Source organism: Porites lutea, chromosome 1 (genome assembly GCF_958299795.1).
Source record: "Porites lutea chromosome 1, jaPorLute2.1, whole genome shotgun sequence".
Taxonomy (NCBI): domain Eukaryota; kingdom Metazoa; phylum Cnidaria; class Anthozoa; order Scleractinia; family Poritidae; genus Porites; species Porites lutea.
This window is the reverse complement of record NC_133201.1, coordinates 40,534,313-40,554,220: the sequence shown is the minus strand read 5'-3', so window position 1 is coordinate 40,554,220 and position 19,908 is coordinate 40,534,313. Positions and strand designations below refer to the sequence as shown.

At 40.1% G+C, this 19,908-nt stretch overlaps 1 protein-coding gene across 1 annotated transcript; it reads left to right on the top strand.

Moving 5' to 3' along the window:
• The first annotated feature begins 12,887 nt into the window (after nt 1–12,887).
• LOC140929709 (uncharacterized) lies at nt 12,888–15,715 on the top strand. The gene is made up of 3 exons (XM_073379434.1): nt 12,888–13,192; nt 13,548–14,859; nt 15,002–15,715. The coding sequence occupies exons 1-3, from the start codon at nt 12,888–12,890 to the stop codon at nt 15,713–15,715; spliced, it is 2,331 nt and encodes a 776-aa protein (XP_073235535.1).
• Nucleotides 15,716–19,908: the final 4,193 nt, after the last annotated feature.

Sequence of the window (19,908 nt, the reverse complement as noted above, 5' to 3'; positions counted from 1 at the left end):
AATTGGCACTTACTAAGAAATAACTGATGCGACCAATTGACTCCCTCTTTAGGAACTTATTTACTCCAGTAAATAGATAGGTTTAAACGTTGATTAATCAACGTGAATAAATGTGAGCTCATACTTGAGTCATGCGAGGCTAATTTTCATTCGTGTAACATCTGCAGTTCGATTCAATTGTTTCCCCCGAGAGTCAGGCCTTTTTTGCTACTAGAAAAATAAAAATAAAATGTCACCAGAAATTTCATTAAAACACTGCGATGGAAAGTGAATTTTAAGCGTAAAAAATGGTCCATGAAATTCTGTGTGGTCGGGAATCAGACGACGTTTTATTCAAATTATGTAATGCCGCTTGAATAATTGGCGGGTCATTACTAAATTTATGAATTTTCTCGATTTCAGTTAATTGAAACTTTGCATATAGAACTTTCTTTTTCTTTTTCATTAATGGTCATCATTAGCGGCATTGGGCATTTAGATAGTGTTCATGTAGCTTCATTTGTCTTGTACAATAATAGTAAGAGCTGATCACACACAAAAAAACTGATTTCCGTGAAACAACAGAGGGATCTGAATCCAGCCGGTGGTTCCCTTGAAAAGAATTATTAAATGAGATCTTGAATTCAAAAGGAAGAGGTAAGTATCCTTTTCCATAACTCGTGCCCTAAATGCTGCTGAAACCGAATATGAATAAAGCCATGAAGTTTGTTTTCAGTTGTTTGTTTACGGCTTTATATTCTTGCTGAAAAAGTGAGCTTATCTACAAAATATGCTGGAGTTCTCCTCTATTCTAACGACAGACTCGTCGGCTTTCTGAACCCGCGTTTGTCTTTATTTATTTCTTTTGTTAAAGTTGTAAGTTGCGGAATTTTTGACGTTGATGATATGTAGTGTAATTAACTTAAATCTACTGCACGTTTCTTAGCATTGCACTGCACAACACCTCACGAACCGCAGCGTTTCAGTAGGTTAAAGATGGGATTATAGTTATTAGTAGTGTAAAAGGTTATCTTTTGCTTTCCTATTACATGTCTGTCCTACAAGAAAATTTAAAATACACCTTAAGCTTACGGTAATGACTACAACAATCAAAGTTCAGCGTTTTCTATCTTCCTACGGACAGTACAGTCCTGGAGTATTATCTATGCCTTTCAATTTTTACTGCACGTTTTAATTTATGGTAACTGAAAGTCTCGCAAAACATTATAGTTTTTGATGCCCATGAAAAAGAGTCCAGGCGGCGATTTTAGATCATTTTCATTCTTTTAAGGCCTCCGCACTCGACGCATGTAAACACATACCTTCACTCGTTACTGACGTTATGCACCAAAAATTAAAACCTTTTTTATAAAGTAGTTCGAAAGATAGATTCAATACAAAAATACAAAGTCAATTTCCAAAATTCGTTGGTCCTTTTAGATCGCCTAAAAAATTTAACTCAACTTCGCTTAAATCGTACTTGTTTAAGCGCTGACAGTCGGTGCAAATCGCTGTACGTGCGAATGGTTGTGTTATTTTTCTCGAAAACCAAATAGTTTTCTCGAAATAATTTCGAGTGCTAGCTTCATATTCCAAAATACTGGTTTCTCGACACTCAGAACACGGTACTGACTGAAACTGAACTATTGGAAAAGTTCATGATCGAAATTTTGGTTCTCTTTTCGGTTTGTCTTGGCAAATTAAGAAGGCGCCTTTGTCAGTCGCGTGGGTGGTTTCATTTTATTTTATTTGCACCAAATCTTCGACTTTATGGAGGAAACGGACCCTGTACTGTAGGACAGCAAGGTAAGTTGAAAAACTAGACACGGCTGGTGTTTAACGTGTCATTTTGCACACTAGCTATTGTGTCATTTGGCTCAGTCCAACACTGCATTGTTTCATAGGACACTTGCCTAGTCCCTGTACGGCTTTTTTCCAGTGCCTATCGGTCAATTTATTTCGGTGACGTTTCCGAGGTGAACCGGCGGAAACGCCTAGACAAAAACAGAATGCGCATGCGTGCGTTGCTTTTTGAAATTCAAAGATGTACGTTAATGTTGTAAGCAGCAGGAGATTTTGTTGTTGTTTTTTTTAACATCCCTTGTGGATATTTGCGGGATCGACTTTTGCCGACCGGCTTTGAAAAGTCATCAGAATGTTATTCATAGTCCTATGAAGATTGATTCTTCTCCTTCAATCTCATAATTCCAACTGAGCTGTTGGAGTTTGCCGCTCGCGAATTTTCAAAGTAAAACAATGTTGATCCTCTGTGTTGTAAACTTAGACCTCAAATCTTGAATAATCAGAAAAACCATACTTTCAAATAAAATTCATTAGGTCGGTATCAAAGTGCCCCGAAACTGAATCTAAAAGTAAAAATCCTATAAAATTCGCCGACATGCACAGAAGTGATGCGTGGATTAACGTGAGAAGCATTAAATTCAACTTGCATGCGTTGTCTCAGGATCATGTTTTGATCTAATATTAAGGCATTGAAAGAATACACAACAATGGACAGAGAAATTATTTCTCAAAAAATTTTTATTCAAAGGCCTATAAATTATACTGCGTATTGCGTAACACAAATTTGGCTCGTGGATCTGTCATGCAAGTAAAATCGACTGAGCACATGGCAAAAATTATAAAAATCAGGGCGCTCAAGCCGATCTCCAAATGAATAAAACGTCTAAGATAAAATCATCCTCGGAGACCCAGTGGCAGTCAGTCGGGTCGGGAGAAAGGGCGCAACGAAAGTTTTCAAGTACGGGCGAAAGAGCCCCTGGGTACCGACTCTGACCGAGCTATTTCCAAACATTCAAGCCGATGCCGGCTCCTGATTGGGCACAAAAAATGCTTCGTATTACTGTGCCCAATCGGCGAACAGTTTCTCCTGAGTTCTTTTCGTGAGTTCGTACACGACGGCTATTGTTCCGATCACGGATTGTCTGGCTCATGCACCAAAGAAATGCACGCAGTAAGGAAACTTTCAGCTTGATATAAAATCCGTATCTGATTTCAAAATACTGTCTGCCCAAAAACTAAAGACACTTTTCCAAAAATACAAACTTGAGCTTACAACAGGTATTCACGCTTGCATCGGTCACGTCTTGCGTAAATATTAGGGAGTTTATAAAAGATACCACGACGGCTAACAACCACGAAAAATTCGCGTGGAAAAGGTAATTCACATTTTTTCTGTTTCTATCTTGATTATTCCAACCCGCTTACTTCGTCAAACGCAAGCGAACTCTTCTGGAGTTTAATTTCTATCAACCACATCCAAGTTCATGAAGAGAATGAATTTTGTCATTGCTTTTTTACGGTTCTTCACAAAACATGAAATTAGGCATTTTCACGGGTGGTCGTGCAGTTGACGGCAAAGAAATGTACAAAAAAGTGTGATGCACATGCAAAGTTGTTGTTTTGCTTTGTCAAGCTATTGCTTGTTTGACTTTCTCGTCGCCGCTGCATCTTGAACTTGCTATTATTTCCGATACATTGTGGTGAGTCAAAAACAGAATATTCTCGGGGCAAATTCAATTGCTCTTGCTGATAGCATCCCAAACGTTTTTTCGACTCATCGGTAATTCCTTCGTTTCTGTTCAAAGTAGAAAATAAAAGTTTCCCTTGCTCGCACAAGCTTGGTGAACGAACCGGGCAAGTGTGGCAAGACAATAACGGTCGTGTACGAACTCATGAAAATAACTGAGGAGAAACTGTTCGCCGATTGGGCACAATAATACAAAGCACTTTTTGTTCCCAATCAGAAGCCGGCATCCGCTTGAATTTTTGGAAATAGTTCGGCGAGAGTCGGTACCCAGGGGCTCTTTAGCCTGTACTTGAAACTTTCGTCCCGCCTTTTCTCCCGACCCGACTGACTGCCCCTGGGTCTCCGAGGACGAGATAAAATATATACAAATACGTAATTTTCTTGACTATAGAGTAAAAAATGTACCTGAAAATTTTAAAAAACTTCGCTGCTTGATGGCGTTTCAAAACAGGCCAAGCGCTCCGATCGGCCGTGATTTCGTGTATTTTGAATTCCTCGAAGGACAGCTTTCAAGAAGAAAAGCCTTCCTTTGTCATCTTGAAGAAAACTAAGCATTCGCTTGAAACTTCCTTTCCCATCTGTGTGTTTTAGCGGTGTATTTTTAACCTTGAAATGCGAACCACTGGTCTTGTTTACCATCGCCATTGAGCTCTCTCACTTTTGAGGGATTTTTGTCTAGGTCCCACATTTTCGCTTGGACCACGTGACCCGAAACGCTTTGGCCGCGCGGAATAATGAGGTCTAGGGACTAGGCAAATAGGCCATGATGCTTTGTGTTTCCCGTGCGATGTAAACAAAAGGAAAATTGTAATTAAGCGTGCTTGATGGCACACCACTCTCACGCTTGCTTGTTATTTCGCTCACTGCCTATCAGAGGGGGGGGGGAAGGTGTCTCCAAGGAAATCTGTGGTACAGTCCGCCTGCCAGTATGACGTCACGTCTCGCGTCACTTTCATTGAGGAGTAAAGACACAGCAATAGGAGGTTCATCAAAGGATGTATTATACTTTAAATTGTACGAATTTTGTCATATCAAAACAATTTTTCTCTGCCATAGACGCTGTTTGAAGCTAGCGGAGCTGTATTTATCATGACTTCAAATATACATTTGAGGAAAATTAGCAGCTTAAGCGCGTATTTCAAAGCTATTTCGCATTAGCACATACACACTCAGTGATCTTGGTGATTTAAGCAATCTGATTGGTTCGCTATCTCAGACTATTCAACAATATTCACCTCCTAGCGAGTGGATAATGTGTGAGCTCGGTGTTTTTCCCATTTTTTTTAGGGAACGAACTTTTAAAAGTCGACAGAATCCTAGGGCTGACTTTTTTTAAGGCAAGAAAAGACTTGGAAGGATTCAATACGGCGTTTTTCAATTTACTCAGGCTGAGTTTTGTGCTCGATGGATTGTTTACAACTCCCGTGTATTCGCGTAGAAGAAGCCGTTTCGTGAACTCAGCGTTTTCTAACAAGAAAATTTTGGCTCAAAATTCGAAGTTTATTTATGAAAAACGAATTTAAAGGGAAATGTTTGTAGAAATTCTACGTTTCAAGTAAGCAGGAAAAAGAATGATACAGGAAGACGACGTCTTATCTCTAGCAATCGAGCCGCCATTTTTGTCAGCATGCGCACTTCATGCGAAGAACGACACAACAAACCCTTTTAGCTAAAAACTTGGCGAGTCAACAGAAAACAACAAAGCTCTATTTTTCTTCTCAGGTAAGGAAACAGTTCAAGCTTTTAGCGGTTCCATTTACAAAGAATAATTGTTAATTATTTCGGCTTCAACGGGCCGCCTCGATGTAGATAATCGCTCGAACTAGCTTTACTGGATTTGGTGAAGAATTAGGAGATTAACAAAGGCCCACACTCGAAACAAATGATATGAAGTTAGGCCCGTTTAATTAACAAAAGAATAGACTAAATATAAACATGTGTGATCTGTGAGTAGCTTTTCCTCGACCTCGCTCGTCCAAATAACTGTGGTATCCCTTGTTAATTTGCACAAGCGACCCGGGGCTCTTGTCCCTGACTATGTGACGTAATACTGGTAGGCGGAGTTGGGTCAAGAAACTTAGGTGGAAAACAATAGAACCACCTTCCCCCCCCCACCCCGCTGCTGCCTATTGATTAGCGTGTCCGTGTATTCACCTTTTTACCCAAAATCCTTTGGAGGTTCACAATTGCTCTTGCATTATTCAAAGGTGAAAAAGAGCAGAATAAAAAAGCTCTGAGAAGCTTTGCCTCTGGAAAATTCTGAAAGATTTTGCCAAAGACTTGAGAAGAAGAAGAAACAAACAATCGGGTTAGGAAAGGGACGTGAAATTCTGAGCCATGTTGCCACAGTCAGTAACAACTTGCATTTATTCGATTAAGGTATGTTTTAACGGCCTTTATGACTCTATTAGCTGCAGTGAACCATCTGTTTAACAACGAAATACATTTAACTGTGATTTTATATATTTTTGGTCAATTTCTGGTCCTTTGTTTACGTGCACAATGTGGAATGTTTTGAAATTATCACAATTTTCATTAACTCATATGCAAAAGACGAGTAGACTTTTCAACAGTTCAAACTATTTTTTCCTCCAGTCAATGATCATATAGTTTGCATTTTGTTGAAAACACACTCTCTGAAGTCTCATTGTGTACTCGACTTAAGTTTTAAACGCGTATACGTAAAAACAGTATTATCTAGAACCGTTGGTAATCCTTACCCTACCGACGATAAATTCAACTCTCTTCTTATAACTTGAAATGACGCATTCTGGTATCTTATTGGTGAAACATGGTGTGATGGCGCATATACCGTTATCTAATGGTTCAGTTTTGTCGGCACGTTTTGAATAATATCATTCATATATCAAAGGAGACAGAAGTATTGTGACTATACTGCGTGCCTTTTATGTTTTATCGAAATAAAATGACCGACAAAAATTACTCTCAGTAGCCTCTATCAGATCATATTCGGTGACTCATGAGTACCTCGGTGAACGTTTCAGTAGCGACAGTAAGTTATTGAGGCAGTAGGTTCAAATTTCCGGCTACAACAAACAAACCTATTTTAAAGCCGGAACCAGCTACAAGCTGATCATGCCAGAATTTATTCGTCGTTTATGCATTTTAAGTTTTTTGTTCATGTTGACAGATGTATTCTTAACCTTACTCAGCAACGACGACAGCGTGTGCTTAGATATTTCATCATTTATGTCATTTGGGCTCTAGTTGCTCAATATTTCAAACATTGAAACAGCTAATGATATCCGCTAACCACCCTACGCAGTTAAACTCGATATGGAAAAAAAAAAGACATGAATTGCTATGAATAATGAAACTGATGCTTCCTCTAATTGCAGTGTCATCGTTTTATGAACTTTATTGAATTCTCATTCTATTCAATAGTGAGCTATCGATCTTTTTTTTTGTTTTAATGACACACACCCTGCACGCTGTTTTTCGATTCATCATCATTGATTCATTTGAACTATCTGGATGTTTTAATATTAATTGCTACTGTCAATTAAATTGTATATTTTGTCAACTGGTAATAATGTCAACTCGTAATGTTGTTCAGAGAGCACGAATACTTTCTTTGAGTCTTACCGCAACTTGGCAACAAATAATCACCTAGTACCTAAAAAAAGTTACTAAGACGGGGAACAGAAAATGGGCAACAAGGAACGAGCACAGAGAAGGACAAATGAAAAATAAGATCAAAAGTAAACAAAGCTAACTTGAAATCTAGTGCTATCAGTAAATTCTTACATAATTATGCTCTGTTTTGTTCCCATTTGTCATTTCCCGTTTCTAGGGTGATGTTCCCATAAAAAATTACAACTTCCAAATAAATACGTTTTTATGGTTTAGAAAAAACTATTTTCGAAACTGAGAATCGAACTGAATGAGTGCATGCAACCTCGCGTTTCCTATTTTTATTTCTCCAATTGTATGGAATATGTGTGAAAATCTTAATTATGAATCGGTATATTTCAAAGAGCTACACAAAGACCAAGAATACTATTGACGGACAATATACAGAGCGGGGGCAGCTGTAGTGTCAACTGTTACTAGTTATATCCCTTATTAGTATTAACCAATTTAGTGAATAGCACTTTTCGCGCATTTTGATTGGCTCCCGTTACTCGGAATATCCTTGGCTATTCATTGTTTTTTGCGACCGGAGCCAAGAAGGCGCCTCGCTTTGAGACATCTTCCGGTAGACGAAATTTGAGCTATAAATGAGGCAGTCGTACCAATGAATACCAAGAAAGCGACTTGCTGTAGCTTGTCGGTGTTTACTAGTAGGTAGAAAAATATTTTCATGCTGTATTTGCAACAAAATCGAAAAAATGCTCTCGACAGAATCCCAGAAATGTTTGTAAATTGTAAATAAAGTTCCCACTAAAGTTTCAAATGATTTGGTAAATACTAAAACAACTATTCTCCTTAGGGTTGGTGAACAGCGCTTGGTATATACCTTGACGCCCTCTCGTCTCGGTATCTTCCCACCGCTATTCACCTCCCTTTCAGGGGATTGTTGTATACTATTAAGGAGAATCTTTGCGTGTTAGAAATTAATTATATATTCGAATAAGGTATGTTTTAACGGCTATCTGTTAAAGAATGAAATACATCTTACCGTTACTTGAAACATTTTTTGGTTACGTACACAGTGTGAATTTTTTTGTTTTGTTAAGGTTTTGAAATTATCATAATTTTTACTGACTCATTTGCGGAAGACGAGTTCACTTTTTTCTTTTCAATGATCAATGAGCATTTTGTTGAAAAGACACTCTCTGAAGTCTTGAGTATTTGATTTGTGCTTTGTATTTTCCACAGTTAAAAGAACTTCACGAGGTAAACGTTCTCAATTTCTTATAGAAAAATTATAGGGATTTATAATTATAACTTTCAAATACTGTTGAGTCATATTTTCAGGAGAATTGGCATATGATGTTTTCTTTATACTATGTGGGTCCTCGGTCTCAATCGCCGAAAGTTTTTAGCCCAGACAAACCTCCTGTTACCGATACCTCTATATTTATCAACAATTAACCTTTATACCAAACTTTATACCATCGATCCTACCTCTGACTGAAATACGGACACTTCTGTTATGAAAAATAAACTAGGCCCTTCCAACACCTTTTACCTATGACGTCTATCTAGCACATAGTTAATTTTCTTTTAATTTTAAACCGTGACTTTAAAGGAGAATCGTCGAAACTAAAAATTTGGTGTCAGAGCGCATTAGGTACTTACATGTAAGGGGGTCTGTATGGGGTTTACTGAAAACTCGCCTAAAATTTAACTGACACCTGGCATTTGTCTAAGGTTTTACTTTTAGGCCCGCGAAGGATTTTTAATATCTAAAGGCAAAACACGTGAACCCTATGGGATGAACAGACGAGACGAAATTTAATCTATTGACATATATTTTTATGTAACCTCTTTATACAAGTTTTTGTCTATTGTATTCCTCCACCAATCACATTTTATTTTTCTATTTTTGTATTATTTTATATACCGTAACTGTTTATTCTATTCTCACTTAGCTTTCCCAGCCCCTGATGAAGACTAGTTTTGTCTAGTCGAAATATTGGGCAAATAAATTTGTAAACTTTAGCCGTCCGATCAACCTTGCCTTCAATTTTAATTTTTACAGTCAACTGACAAAGAACCTGATTGTCTTTAATTTTCTACAAAACTCTCTTTTAAGGTCTTTTAATAGCATTGTTCCACTCTTTTCGCCAGGCATTGTGATCAAATGTGCCTTTATAGCGGAGCTCCGTGCGTGTGTGGGCGGAGCCTCATAGCTAAGTAAATCTACCCATCCCAGAAAATTTGGTAATCACGTAACCGTAACCGACCAACGGAATGCACCATAGGGAAACCAATGCACATCCAGGTTGTGATCAATTGACAGCTGTCAATTGATCACAACCGCATCCGCTCAGCAGTATCACCTGAACGTATCGCGGACTCCTGTGTCGACCCATCGAGGTCGAGTATTTTTTGAGGTTATCCGCTGACAAGTGACTAGTTTTCAAATAATTACAGGCTCAAGTTTATTAAAAAAAAAACATATGAAATATGTTGTGTTTATGTCACTAATGCTCAGCACTATTAAAATGACCTCGGACTCGAAAATTCAGCCAGTTATTTAAAAATACAGGCAGGGAGAAGACCTTTTCTTACCATGGTCACGCGTTGGTCACGCTCTACGTCAAATTTTTATGCTCTGATTGCTCAAAATTTGACAGGTGAGTTTATGCAGATAACTTATGCAGCATGTTGAAACTTGATGCGTCAGAGGGTTCAAAAGTCTCAAGCGATTCTGGCCTTACTTGATAGCTTTCAGGTGCAGCATCTCGACTGGTAAGCCTGAGTAATTATTGTATTTGTGTTTGTTTTTTTGTGTCTAATTTCATGAAGTCGAGCGCAGTTTATGCGGCAAGTTTATGCACGTTTGTTATATGAGACAATGATTTGACCGAGTATCAGGTTTGATATGAGCTTACAGAACTTTATAAAGCCTTCAGATACATTTTCTCACCGTAAATAGAAAGAAGACGTTCCGAAGAGTATTTAGTTATAAATTTGGCTGTAGAAAGAAAGCTTTTAGCGATTTTCTTGCCTCGAGTTCATATTTGAAAAAAGCAAACACCGGGAAGCCGGCTTAACTGAAACATAAACTTATTATAAGCTTTAAGCTTTAAGACTCAGGATTTTTTACACTTTAAAATACTTGTCTTCGTGAATGAAAATTGTTGTCTCTGTAAAGATCTGTAAATGTTTCACCGAATTATATTTCTTTTATTGATTGTTAGTAGTCTCTCTTGCAATTTTAATCGCTGTTCCGTTTGTTTTCAGTCGTTCATGAACATCGCTTGCAGGAGTACTCAAAATGCCGCGCGTATCAAACGCTTTTTAAGATTACACATCCTTATAAAACCACTAAATAAAAAACAAACATAATAAATTCTTTATTATGTTGAAGCGTAACTCTATTAATGCTCATTCAAACACTGTGACACAGCTCGCACTGCAAATTTGGCGCTTGTCAAAAGTGAGAACCGCCTGGCCGTATATATTTAGTACTGGTCTATATTGGGTGATTTTGGCCATTTTTGATCGGTTTCGCTTAAAGCCCACGATTGATCGTCCTGAACAATTGTGAAATACTGCATTCTGTCCGAGGTTTGTATGATAAATACAGCGTCTGTATAGTACTGTTTCACCTCAGATGTGATGTATAAAACGTATAAAAGGTTAGTGGTTTACACGCCCCCAGATTTGTTGGCAAGATTTTGTAAAGTAAACTTGTCGAACGCAGAAAATTCTGCCTGATTTGTTTTCCAGGTCTAATCTACTGTGATCAAGAGCCATTATGGCTCTCGAATGTGATTGAAGATTATTGCTATTTTTTGGGTGGACACTAGTGATATAAGGCCATCAACTCGATGCAAGATGTTTCACTCTAAAATCACTTAGCCTTTCCCTCAAAAGTCACTTGAATGTGCCCTTAAGTTAACTGATTTGTGGATTATAAGTTTATTGTTTGATTTAAAAAAACAAATTTATTAACGAGAGCTTCGCTTTTAGCCCTGGCTAAATCTATATATTATGGACAATCTTAGTAGCAGGACGCTTAAGGTGATTCCCCAGTAAAAGAACGTAACATAGATTGTAGATGAAACTTGGTACACTGATGTAACAAGTCAAGAAGGTGATAAAAAAGTAATAAAAAGTGGAGGTCACCGTGCTTGTTTTGACGTCACAATGCTGACAAATACGGTTGTTTAGGACCCTTTGCAAAAACCGCGGGGAGCCCAAAACTAGACAAAAAGGAGAGATTTTTTTGATGATGCATGTGGTATCGCACAGAATTTGACTTAAATGTATTGTTTATCCACTTACGTACCAGAAAAATGCCTTTTAATGCCCTTGTTTTTACTTTACGCTGCAAAGTAGAACTAAATTGAACACGCGCTTTTCGACCCGTGATAGCTCAATCCGTACAATTTAGTAAAATTACCAAAAAACTGAACATAGATTTGAGCCAATTTTTTTCTCATCGAAAGGAAGCACTGTCCTTATTAAAATCATGAAATAAAAAATGGGGGTCACCGTACTCGTGTTTGCGGTAGAGCTGCAGAAAGTGCGCACAAAATGCATTTTCTCCGATTTTTAAGAGAGGACATGGGCGAGTTTCAAAATTGAATGTATGTCATAGGGGGAAGAAATTATTAAATAATCCGTTTTTTCAGAATTTACATCTTGATATCACATTTAGGACACAATCTGGTAAAGAAAGCGCTTCAATGAAAATCAAAGTGAGTAAGCACAAGTTAAACATCCACTATCGAGGTTCTCCGTGAGGAAGTCGAACTCAGCAACACGCGTACTGCTTACATTATGCACATTCCCAACACATTGAGTCTCACCTCGGCAAAAAAAACTACAAGCAAAAATTGCAATAGCGTTTCTCTTCAGTCAACTTCATTTTAATAATGTTACTTCACATGCTCTTTTTTACGGCGGCCATCTTGTTATGCGCAGTAAAAGATGCGCAGTGCAAAACCAGGGAATCACCTTAAGTATCATATATTATTTTTATATTTCGTTAATGATTACTTTAAAACCCATGTATGTCATGTATCATCTGTTGTAAACGACCTATGATCTCAAGTTCACACTCCTCTGAGAACGCAGCAGCATACACGATGGCTGCTAATAAGGACGTTATAAAAGCAATTGCAAGTTTAAACGAGATGATTCAGATACAGTCTTTCTTTGCCTTTCTTACATACGCTTTACTAAGCATCCCCAGAGAGGGCTTTTCAGCGATCATTTTCTTACGATCTACGTCCCAGTATTCTGAGGGTATAAATTTTGTTTGGCTATTGTTAGAAATTTTGTATTCTGGCCAGCAAAAACGTTTGTATGGAGGAGAGTAAAACAGACTTGAGAAATAGAGGACTCCACATGTTTATTTACATATGCCCTTTTAGCAAGATTTCTTATCAAAAATAAACAAACAACACGAACTTTGATTTCGATGTATTTGAGTACAGATAGTTGTTGTTAAACCATTCGGCAAGATTGGTAAGGTCGGCATTCAGGGGATATTTAATATTTTGACAGCAATTCACCTTCTGAGCGTCAGATTTCACGTGTAGTTTTACGTGACCTTTAATGATCTTTGTTGTAAACAAACCCTTAAAGTTCGGACATCCGTTCTCTACCACATACTGTACTTGCACGAACTACAACTCGCTAGTTCAAGTTCGCGTTAGTTAAAAATGTTATTCGCCTTTCGCTGTTTAAAATTCGAAACGTTTAAGGTTCAAAAATGTCTAAGCAGAAGAATAAGAGCGATTTTAAGGCGAAGAGCATGCCAGAACTGCAGGAACGAGGAGTGATTGTAGTGGAAATTCCCTCCTCGGCAGCTGAAATGGTTTTAACATTGTGTTGTGTATTAGTACCCAAACTCCCCCTGAGTAGGGCATTGGAACGCCTGACTATAGGATTAGGAACCACGAGTCGTGTAGGCGAAATAAAGCCATCGTCCAAGGTTGAATCCGTTGTAATCTTCCATTATTTGCCGACTAGATCGGTCACAACATTGTCGACGAGGGTAAAACAAGACCCCAAGAAGTCAGCGAGACGAAAAGTTCGCGAGAAACAAGGACGATAATAAACGAAACCATATCAAAACATTCGACTGTCATGGGGACCAAAACACGCTTGGTTTGTGATGGAAGCGGTGGTTGACAGCATTCGAACTACTTGCAGACGTCAAAGGCTTAATTCTAAATGCGAAGAACAACAACGCGAACAACGGGTAGAGGAGACGTGCACTAATGCTCCAGCTCGCGGGACCCGATGTTCAAGAGAATTTCCTTACCCTGCCGAACACGGGAGATGTGAAAGATTAACGGAAAGCGGTCGATGCACTGAACGCATACTTGGCTCCCAAAGTCGACACTACGAATGCTACTCACTGTTTCAGACAGCTAATTCAAGCACCAGGGGAAACAATCCGACAGTTTGCAACCAGACTCAGACGAACATCGAAAGATTGTGACTATGGCGACGATAAAGATAACCAAATTCGTGATGAAACCCTCTGCAAGTGCACCAGCACGTACATAAAACGAAAACTCCTGGAAGAACGTCAAGGCCTCACTTTAGCTAGAGCGCTCGAAATCGCCGAGAACTGTGAAAAAGTTGACGCACAGCTTGCTGCAGTGACCATAGAGAAAAAGGGAGAGAATTCAGCTAGTGCAAACCGCATAGAGGGAACAAAGAGAGGCCATGGCAAGAGAAATCAGTCAGGAGGTACCAAAACCGGCCGTGAGAAAACTTGTTACCGATGTGGTAAAACCGGAAATATCCGTCGAGATTCTAACTGTCCAGCAAGAGGTCAATTCTGTTATCGATGTGGGCTGGAAGGACATTTTCAAGGGCAGTGCAGGACAAAGCAGAAAGGTGAAGACAAGCAAAAACAAACCAAAGGCCACAGGAACCCCAAGGGAGGTGCTGCAAATATGGTTGGTTGCCACAACGAAGAAGAGGAACCAGTGTATTCTTTTACGGTACGAGGCAGGAATGAGGAGAAAATTGAAGTAACCGTTGGAGGTTGTAAGCTGAACATGATCATAGATTCTGGAGCAAGCACTTACATCATTGACAAGGAAACATGGGAGTGGTTGAAGAAAAACAAAGTGAAGTGTAAATCAGCTCGCTCGAGTAGGAAACTCTATACCTACGCATCCCAGACACCACTTGATGTGCTAGGAACATTCTCCTGTGAAGTCTGTGCAGGAAGCAACACTGCAAGTGCCAAGTTTTGTGTGATTAATGGTGAAGGAGACCCCCTTCTGAGGAAGGACACTGCAACTAGTCTAGGCTTACTGAAAATAGGGATTGGCGTCGCTGCAGTAAGTGCAGACCCAAAGACCATTGGTGGGATCCTGCAACAGAGGTACCCAAATGTTTTCAGCGGCGTTGGAAAGTTGAAAGACCGAGCAGTACAGTTCCTGATAAACCCCAATGCGACGCCAGTAGCACAGCCGATGCGGAGGACTCCGTTCAGCATGAGATCAAAGTTGGAAGAAAAGATTAAAGAACTCATTGAACTAGACATTATTGAACCTGCACAAGGGCCCACACCATGGATTAACCCAATTGATGTTGTCCCAAAGTCTGGGGGTGACATCCGTCTTTGCATTGACATGCGAAGGGCTAACAAGGCAATACGGAGAGCCAGACACCCGATCCCTACTGTTGATGAGATTACTCAGAGCATAAGTGGCAGCAAGGTATTCTCCAAACTTGACCTTAAGTGGGGATACCACCAGCTTGAACTTTCCCCAGAATCCCGAGAGATTACTTCGTTTGCTACCCACTGCGGTCTGTTCAGATACAAGAGACTATTGTTTGGTTTTAACTCTTACCGAACAGTACCAGTACGAGATCCAGACGGCACTTGCGGGTATAGAAGGGCAAGAGAACATTTCAGATAACATCATCGTACATGGTAAAGACCAGAAAGAGCACGATTTGCGGTTGGAGAAAGTAATCGTGAGATTAAAGGAACGCGGACTGACCCTCAATGCAGAAAAGTGCCAGTGTAGCATGGATAAGCTCACATTCTTTGGCATGGTATTGTCCGGGAACTGGATCAGCTGCACAGAAGAAAAGGTGAAAGCCGTGAAAGAGGCACGAGAACCTCGAACGGTATCAGAAACCCGAAGTTTTCTTGGGCTTGTAAACTACTGTGGCCGCTTCATACCCAACCTGGCAACGGCATCTGAGCCCTTACGTCGCCTGACAAAGTCAGGAACCCCTTTCGTGTTTGGAGGTGAACAGAAGAAGGCGTTTCAGGAGCTAAAAGAGCGATTGGCCTGTGCTGAGACTTTGGGGTACTTCGACAAAGATGCCCCAACCCAAGTAATTACCGATGCCTGCCCAGTTGGACTGGGAGCGGTACTGACCCAAAAGCAGAAGAATGGACCTAGAGTCATCTGCTATGCAAGTCGTAGTCTGACAGACACCGAGAGAAGATATTCGCAGACAGAGAAAGAGGCGCTGGCACTCGTATGGGCCCGCGAAAAGTTCCATGCCTATGTGTATGGTGTGCCATTTGATCTTGTTACAGATCACAAGCCGCTGTAACTTATTTACGGCCCAAGGTCAAAACCCTGCGCACGCATTCAAAGATGGGTGTTACGAATGCAGCTATACAAATTCAAGGTCAAGTATGAGCCTTGGCCGTGCAAAATTACTTACCCCCTCTCAAGGCTAGTGGGGGGAAATCTAAAAACCAGCAGCAGCCACTCAGCTGAAGCCGAAGAATATGTCAGATTTGTAGCCATAAATGCGACCCCCTGTGCTATGACAACACGAGAAGTGGAAGAAGCCTCAAATACCGATGAAGAACGCTGTGCAGTCAAGGAATGCCTAAACGGAAAACCGTGGGACCAGCTAGCTTACAAGAAATACCTCCCATGTAGTAGTGAACTGTGCAGCATCGGACAATTGATACTAAGAGGAACAAGAATCGTTATCCCGAAGAAACTCAGACCCAGGGTGTTGTCTCTCGCTCACGAAGGTCATCTGGGCATCGTTGGAACTAAACAGAAGTTGCGCAGTAAAGTGTGGTGGCTCGGGATGGAAAAGGATGCTGAAAAACACTGCAAAACCTGCTATGGATGTCAGTTACTCAACCTTCCCAGCCCACCAGAGCCTATCAGGAGCACAGCATTGCCGAGTGGACCATAGAGAGATTTAGAAATTGATTTGCTCGGACCACTCCCCACTGGTGAGTCCATTCTGGTCGTCGTTCACTACTATAGTCGCTACTACGAGATAGACATCATAAGATCCACATTTGCCTCTAAAGTCATCTCGGGTCTGGAAGAGATATATGGTCTACCAAGTCCGTACACTGTGGTAAACAAGCATGGGAACAGCTTGATCGTGCAATCTCCAGGAGGAGCCTCATACTCCCGCAATACATCTCATGTAAAGAAACTGCTAGAGAATGGTGATACACATGATGATACACCAAGTATAGCGAAAGTGGTGGTGACCGGAGAGCCCCACAAGCAGGATAAACTGACCCCGCAGCAGAGTGTGGTGATACCGGAATCAAATGTTGTTGAGCCTGAAGTTCCACTTAGGAGGTCCCAGAGACACGAAGTGGCCCCAAGTTATCTCAAAGACTATTGTACTTAAACTTTAGAGACGCTGAAATTTCAGAGATATTGTTGACATTGTTTCTAGTCCATGTTTATGTTTATTGGACCAATTGTTATTTTGTTTCTACTTCTGCTAAATGTTATTGTTATCTATCTAAATGGGGAGGGATGTTGTGTATTAGTACCCAGACTCCCCCTGAGTAGGGTATTGGAACGCTTGACTATAGGATTAGGAACCACGAGTCGTGTAGGCGAAATAAAGCCATGGTCCAAGGTTTAATCCGTTGTAATCTTCCATTATTTGCCGACTAGATCGGTCACAACACATTGGAACTTAACCTCGAAAGAGATAAAACCGGTGATGTAGGCAAATTTTATGATACATACATAACTCACATTTCAAAATTCACGATCACACGCAATCACACGCTATTAACTTCCAATCCATTTTCGCTACAGAGACCTTTTGGCCGCCGTTTGTTGTTTGACATTTTCCTTTTCTATTGTATATTATATACGGCAAACAGGGACTCGCCAATTTTGATGACGGTTATGTTGACGGTATTTGCTTTCTGAAGTTGAATCAAGAGGCTGTTCACATGTCTGTAGCAAAAAAGTGCAGGCTTTTGTGAACATATTATGTACTGGGTTTGTGTTTAATCGTGTAGAGACAAAAGGAGGCAGTGTACTATGCTTCAGCCAAGATAAGCTTACTTATATTTTGCGGTCGAGACGAAAATGTAAGCACACTCCAGTATCATGAATTATAAATGTGTCTGCATCATTAGTTTTATTTTTTTGCAAGTTTAAAAAGGGAAGGAAAATATATAAGTTAACGCGAACTTGAAATAGCGACTCGTAGTTCGTACAAGTACAGTATTTGGGAGAGAACAGATGTCCGAACTTTCAAGATTTGTTTACAGCAAAGGTCATCAAAAGTCACGTGAAACTACACGTGAAATGTGACGCTCAAAAGGTGAATTGGCCTTGAAGTGAATCACTGTGCCGTCTGCATACATGACTACCTGGCAGTGCTCTAAACAGTTGGGAAGGTCGCTAACGTGTATATTAGAAACAAAGAGGCCCAAGGACGCCTCCTTGAGGTATTCCAACAAGAATCTTTTGTTGAGGCGACAGGCAGTTTTCAACGCATGTAACTCGATACCGACTTTCAAGGTATGAGGCAAACCACTTCACAACTTGAGAGCTAGCTACCATGATCTTCATTTTTTCAACAAGAAGCACATGGTCCACTGCATCGAAAGCCTTGGAAAGATCTAATAAAACAGCTCCAGTGAAGCCGCCTTTATCAAGAGCCTGTATACTAAACTTGCTACAAGTCGACCTCTTGGCGATCGGAGCTAGCTTTTTTAGGCCGACCGACCGACGAACTCATGAGAGGTCGGCCCTTCGTTCCGCGCCATATTAAATCCGACTAAGGACTTTTTGAAAGTCTAGATTCTGTAGTATGTTGTCTGTAAAATGAGCAAGGGCATCACGGTTGAAAGTTTAGGGCAGAAACCAAATTGATTTGGAGTAAGTAATCTATTCTCTGATAATAACCCGTACAGCTGTTGGTGCACAGCCCCCTCTAGGATCTTCATATGGTTGGGAGTACTGTGATTGGCCTGTAGTTGTTACAGACGGTACGATCGCCTGCTTTGCATAAAGCAGTCACCCTACCACATTTTCGAATCGATGGAAAAGTGCTTGCCTCAAGTGAACGGTTAAAAAGTCTGGTCAGTATAGGTGCCATGTATTTGGCTTCGTCCTTCAATAATCGTGCAATAATACGATCCAGTCCTATAGCTTCGTTAGTTCTCAGGGTTTCAACTGCTTGAGAACAAAGGATTCTGTGATACTACAAAAGGGAAAAGATTTATTATTGCCTTTAAATCGCGAAAAGTCAGGTGGGAAAAACTTTGATTCAAACTAATTTGTTGTTTTTAACCGAACCATTTTAACCCGCTTGTAAAGCTGAATATTAATAACACATTCATGGTTGTTATTAACAAAAATTTTGAGAAGGGTACTGTGCTTGCTTCGAAGTATAAGCCCTTACCTTGTTAAAAAATAAGACTTCCAAACTTTGCCTCAACGACCAGAAACCTTTGGATTTTTTTTTTGACAGATATAAGACCACTTGTCACTATGGGAAAAGGAATAACCATACAGCTAGAATGGCTTTTCGTCATGATAATTGCTGCAACAAAAGGTAACTCTTAGGTCTAATACATGAATAAAAAAAATTTGGCTGTTTTGCATGAACGTCATCGGATCAGAAAGAAGTGTTCAGTACTGCAAATGATCCCCAGACTGCATGCAAATGATCCCCAAAAGATCGCAAATGATCCTCGACCTTAAATGATCCCCAATATGGGCCGCATATGGCAAATGATCTCGTGAAGTACTAAGGAATGGAATAGATCTTAGTTGGATATATATTATTCGATGAAGAATGGGGTTGTTTACAACGTAACTTGCGAGGGGAATAGGCACCTTTTCTTCTCGCCTTCTAAAGAAAAAGGAAAGGAGGACGCCAGATCACAGGTTAATGTATACAACGCGTAGAAATGGAAGATGGAATATATCTGAAAAGGATGTGGTATAAACTGTACTTCTTCCTTTGGCAATTGCTTCAAATTTCGTTTCGTCGCTGTAAAAATTTACGCGAGGCAGGACGTTACGCACAAGTAACTATTATTTTAACGGCTGTAAGCTCAACTTGTCTTCTGAGGAATAGAAACCCGGGCACCCTCTACATAGCAAGAGCTTCGAAACACGAGACCTGGACCAAGTACAAACTTCTGCGATGAACAGTCAGATTTGTTTGTTTTGATGAATGAAAATTAATGCACCGAAACGGTAATTTACTGCCACTTTCCTGCAACTAGGTGCAAACTATGCTATATTACTAAATCAGGGCAATTTCTGTACTTTCAAATTTTCTAATGTGTCTTAGTTTTGCTTCACTTTACGGCGACTGCTTATTAATGTCAAGGACAAAGACAAACCGGAGGACAGACAGGGAGCAGTATACAAGATCAAATGCTGCGACTGCCAGGCTTCTAACATTGGTGAGACCGGCAGAAACCTAAGCACGCGACTTACCGAACACAAACGCGCGACGAGGAATGGTGACGTCAGCAATCACATTGCTGAGCACCA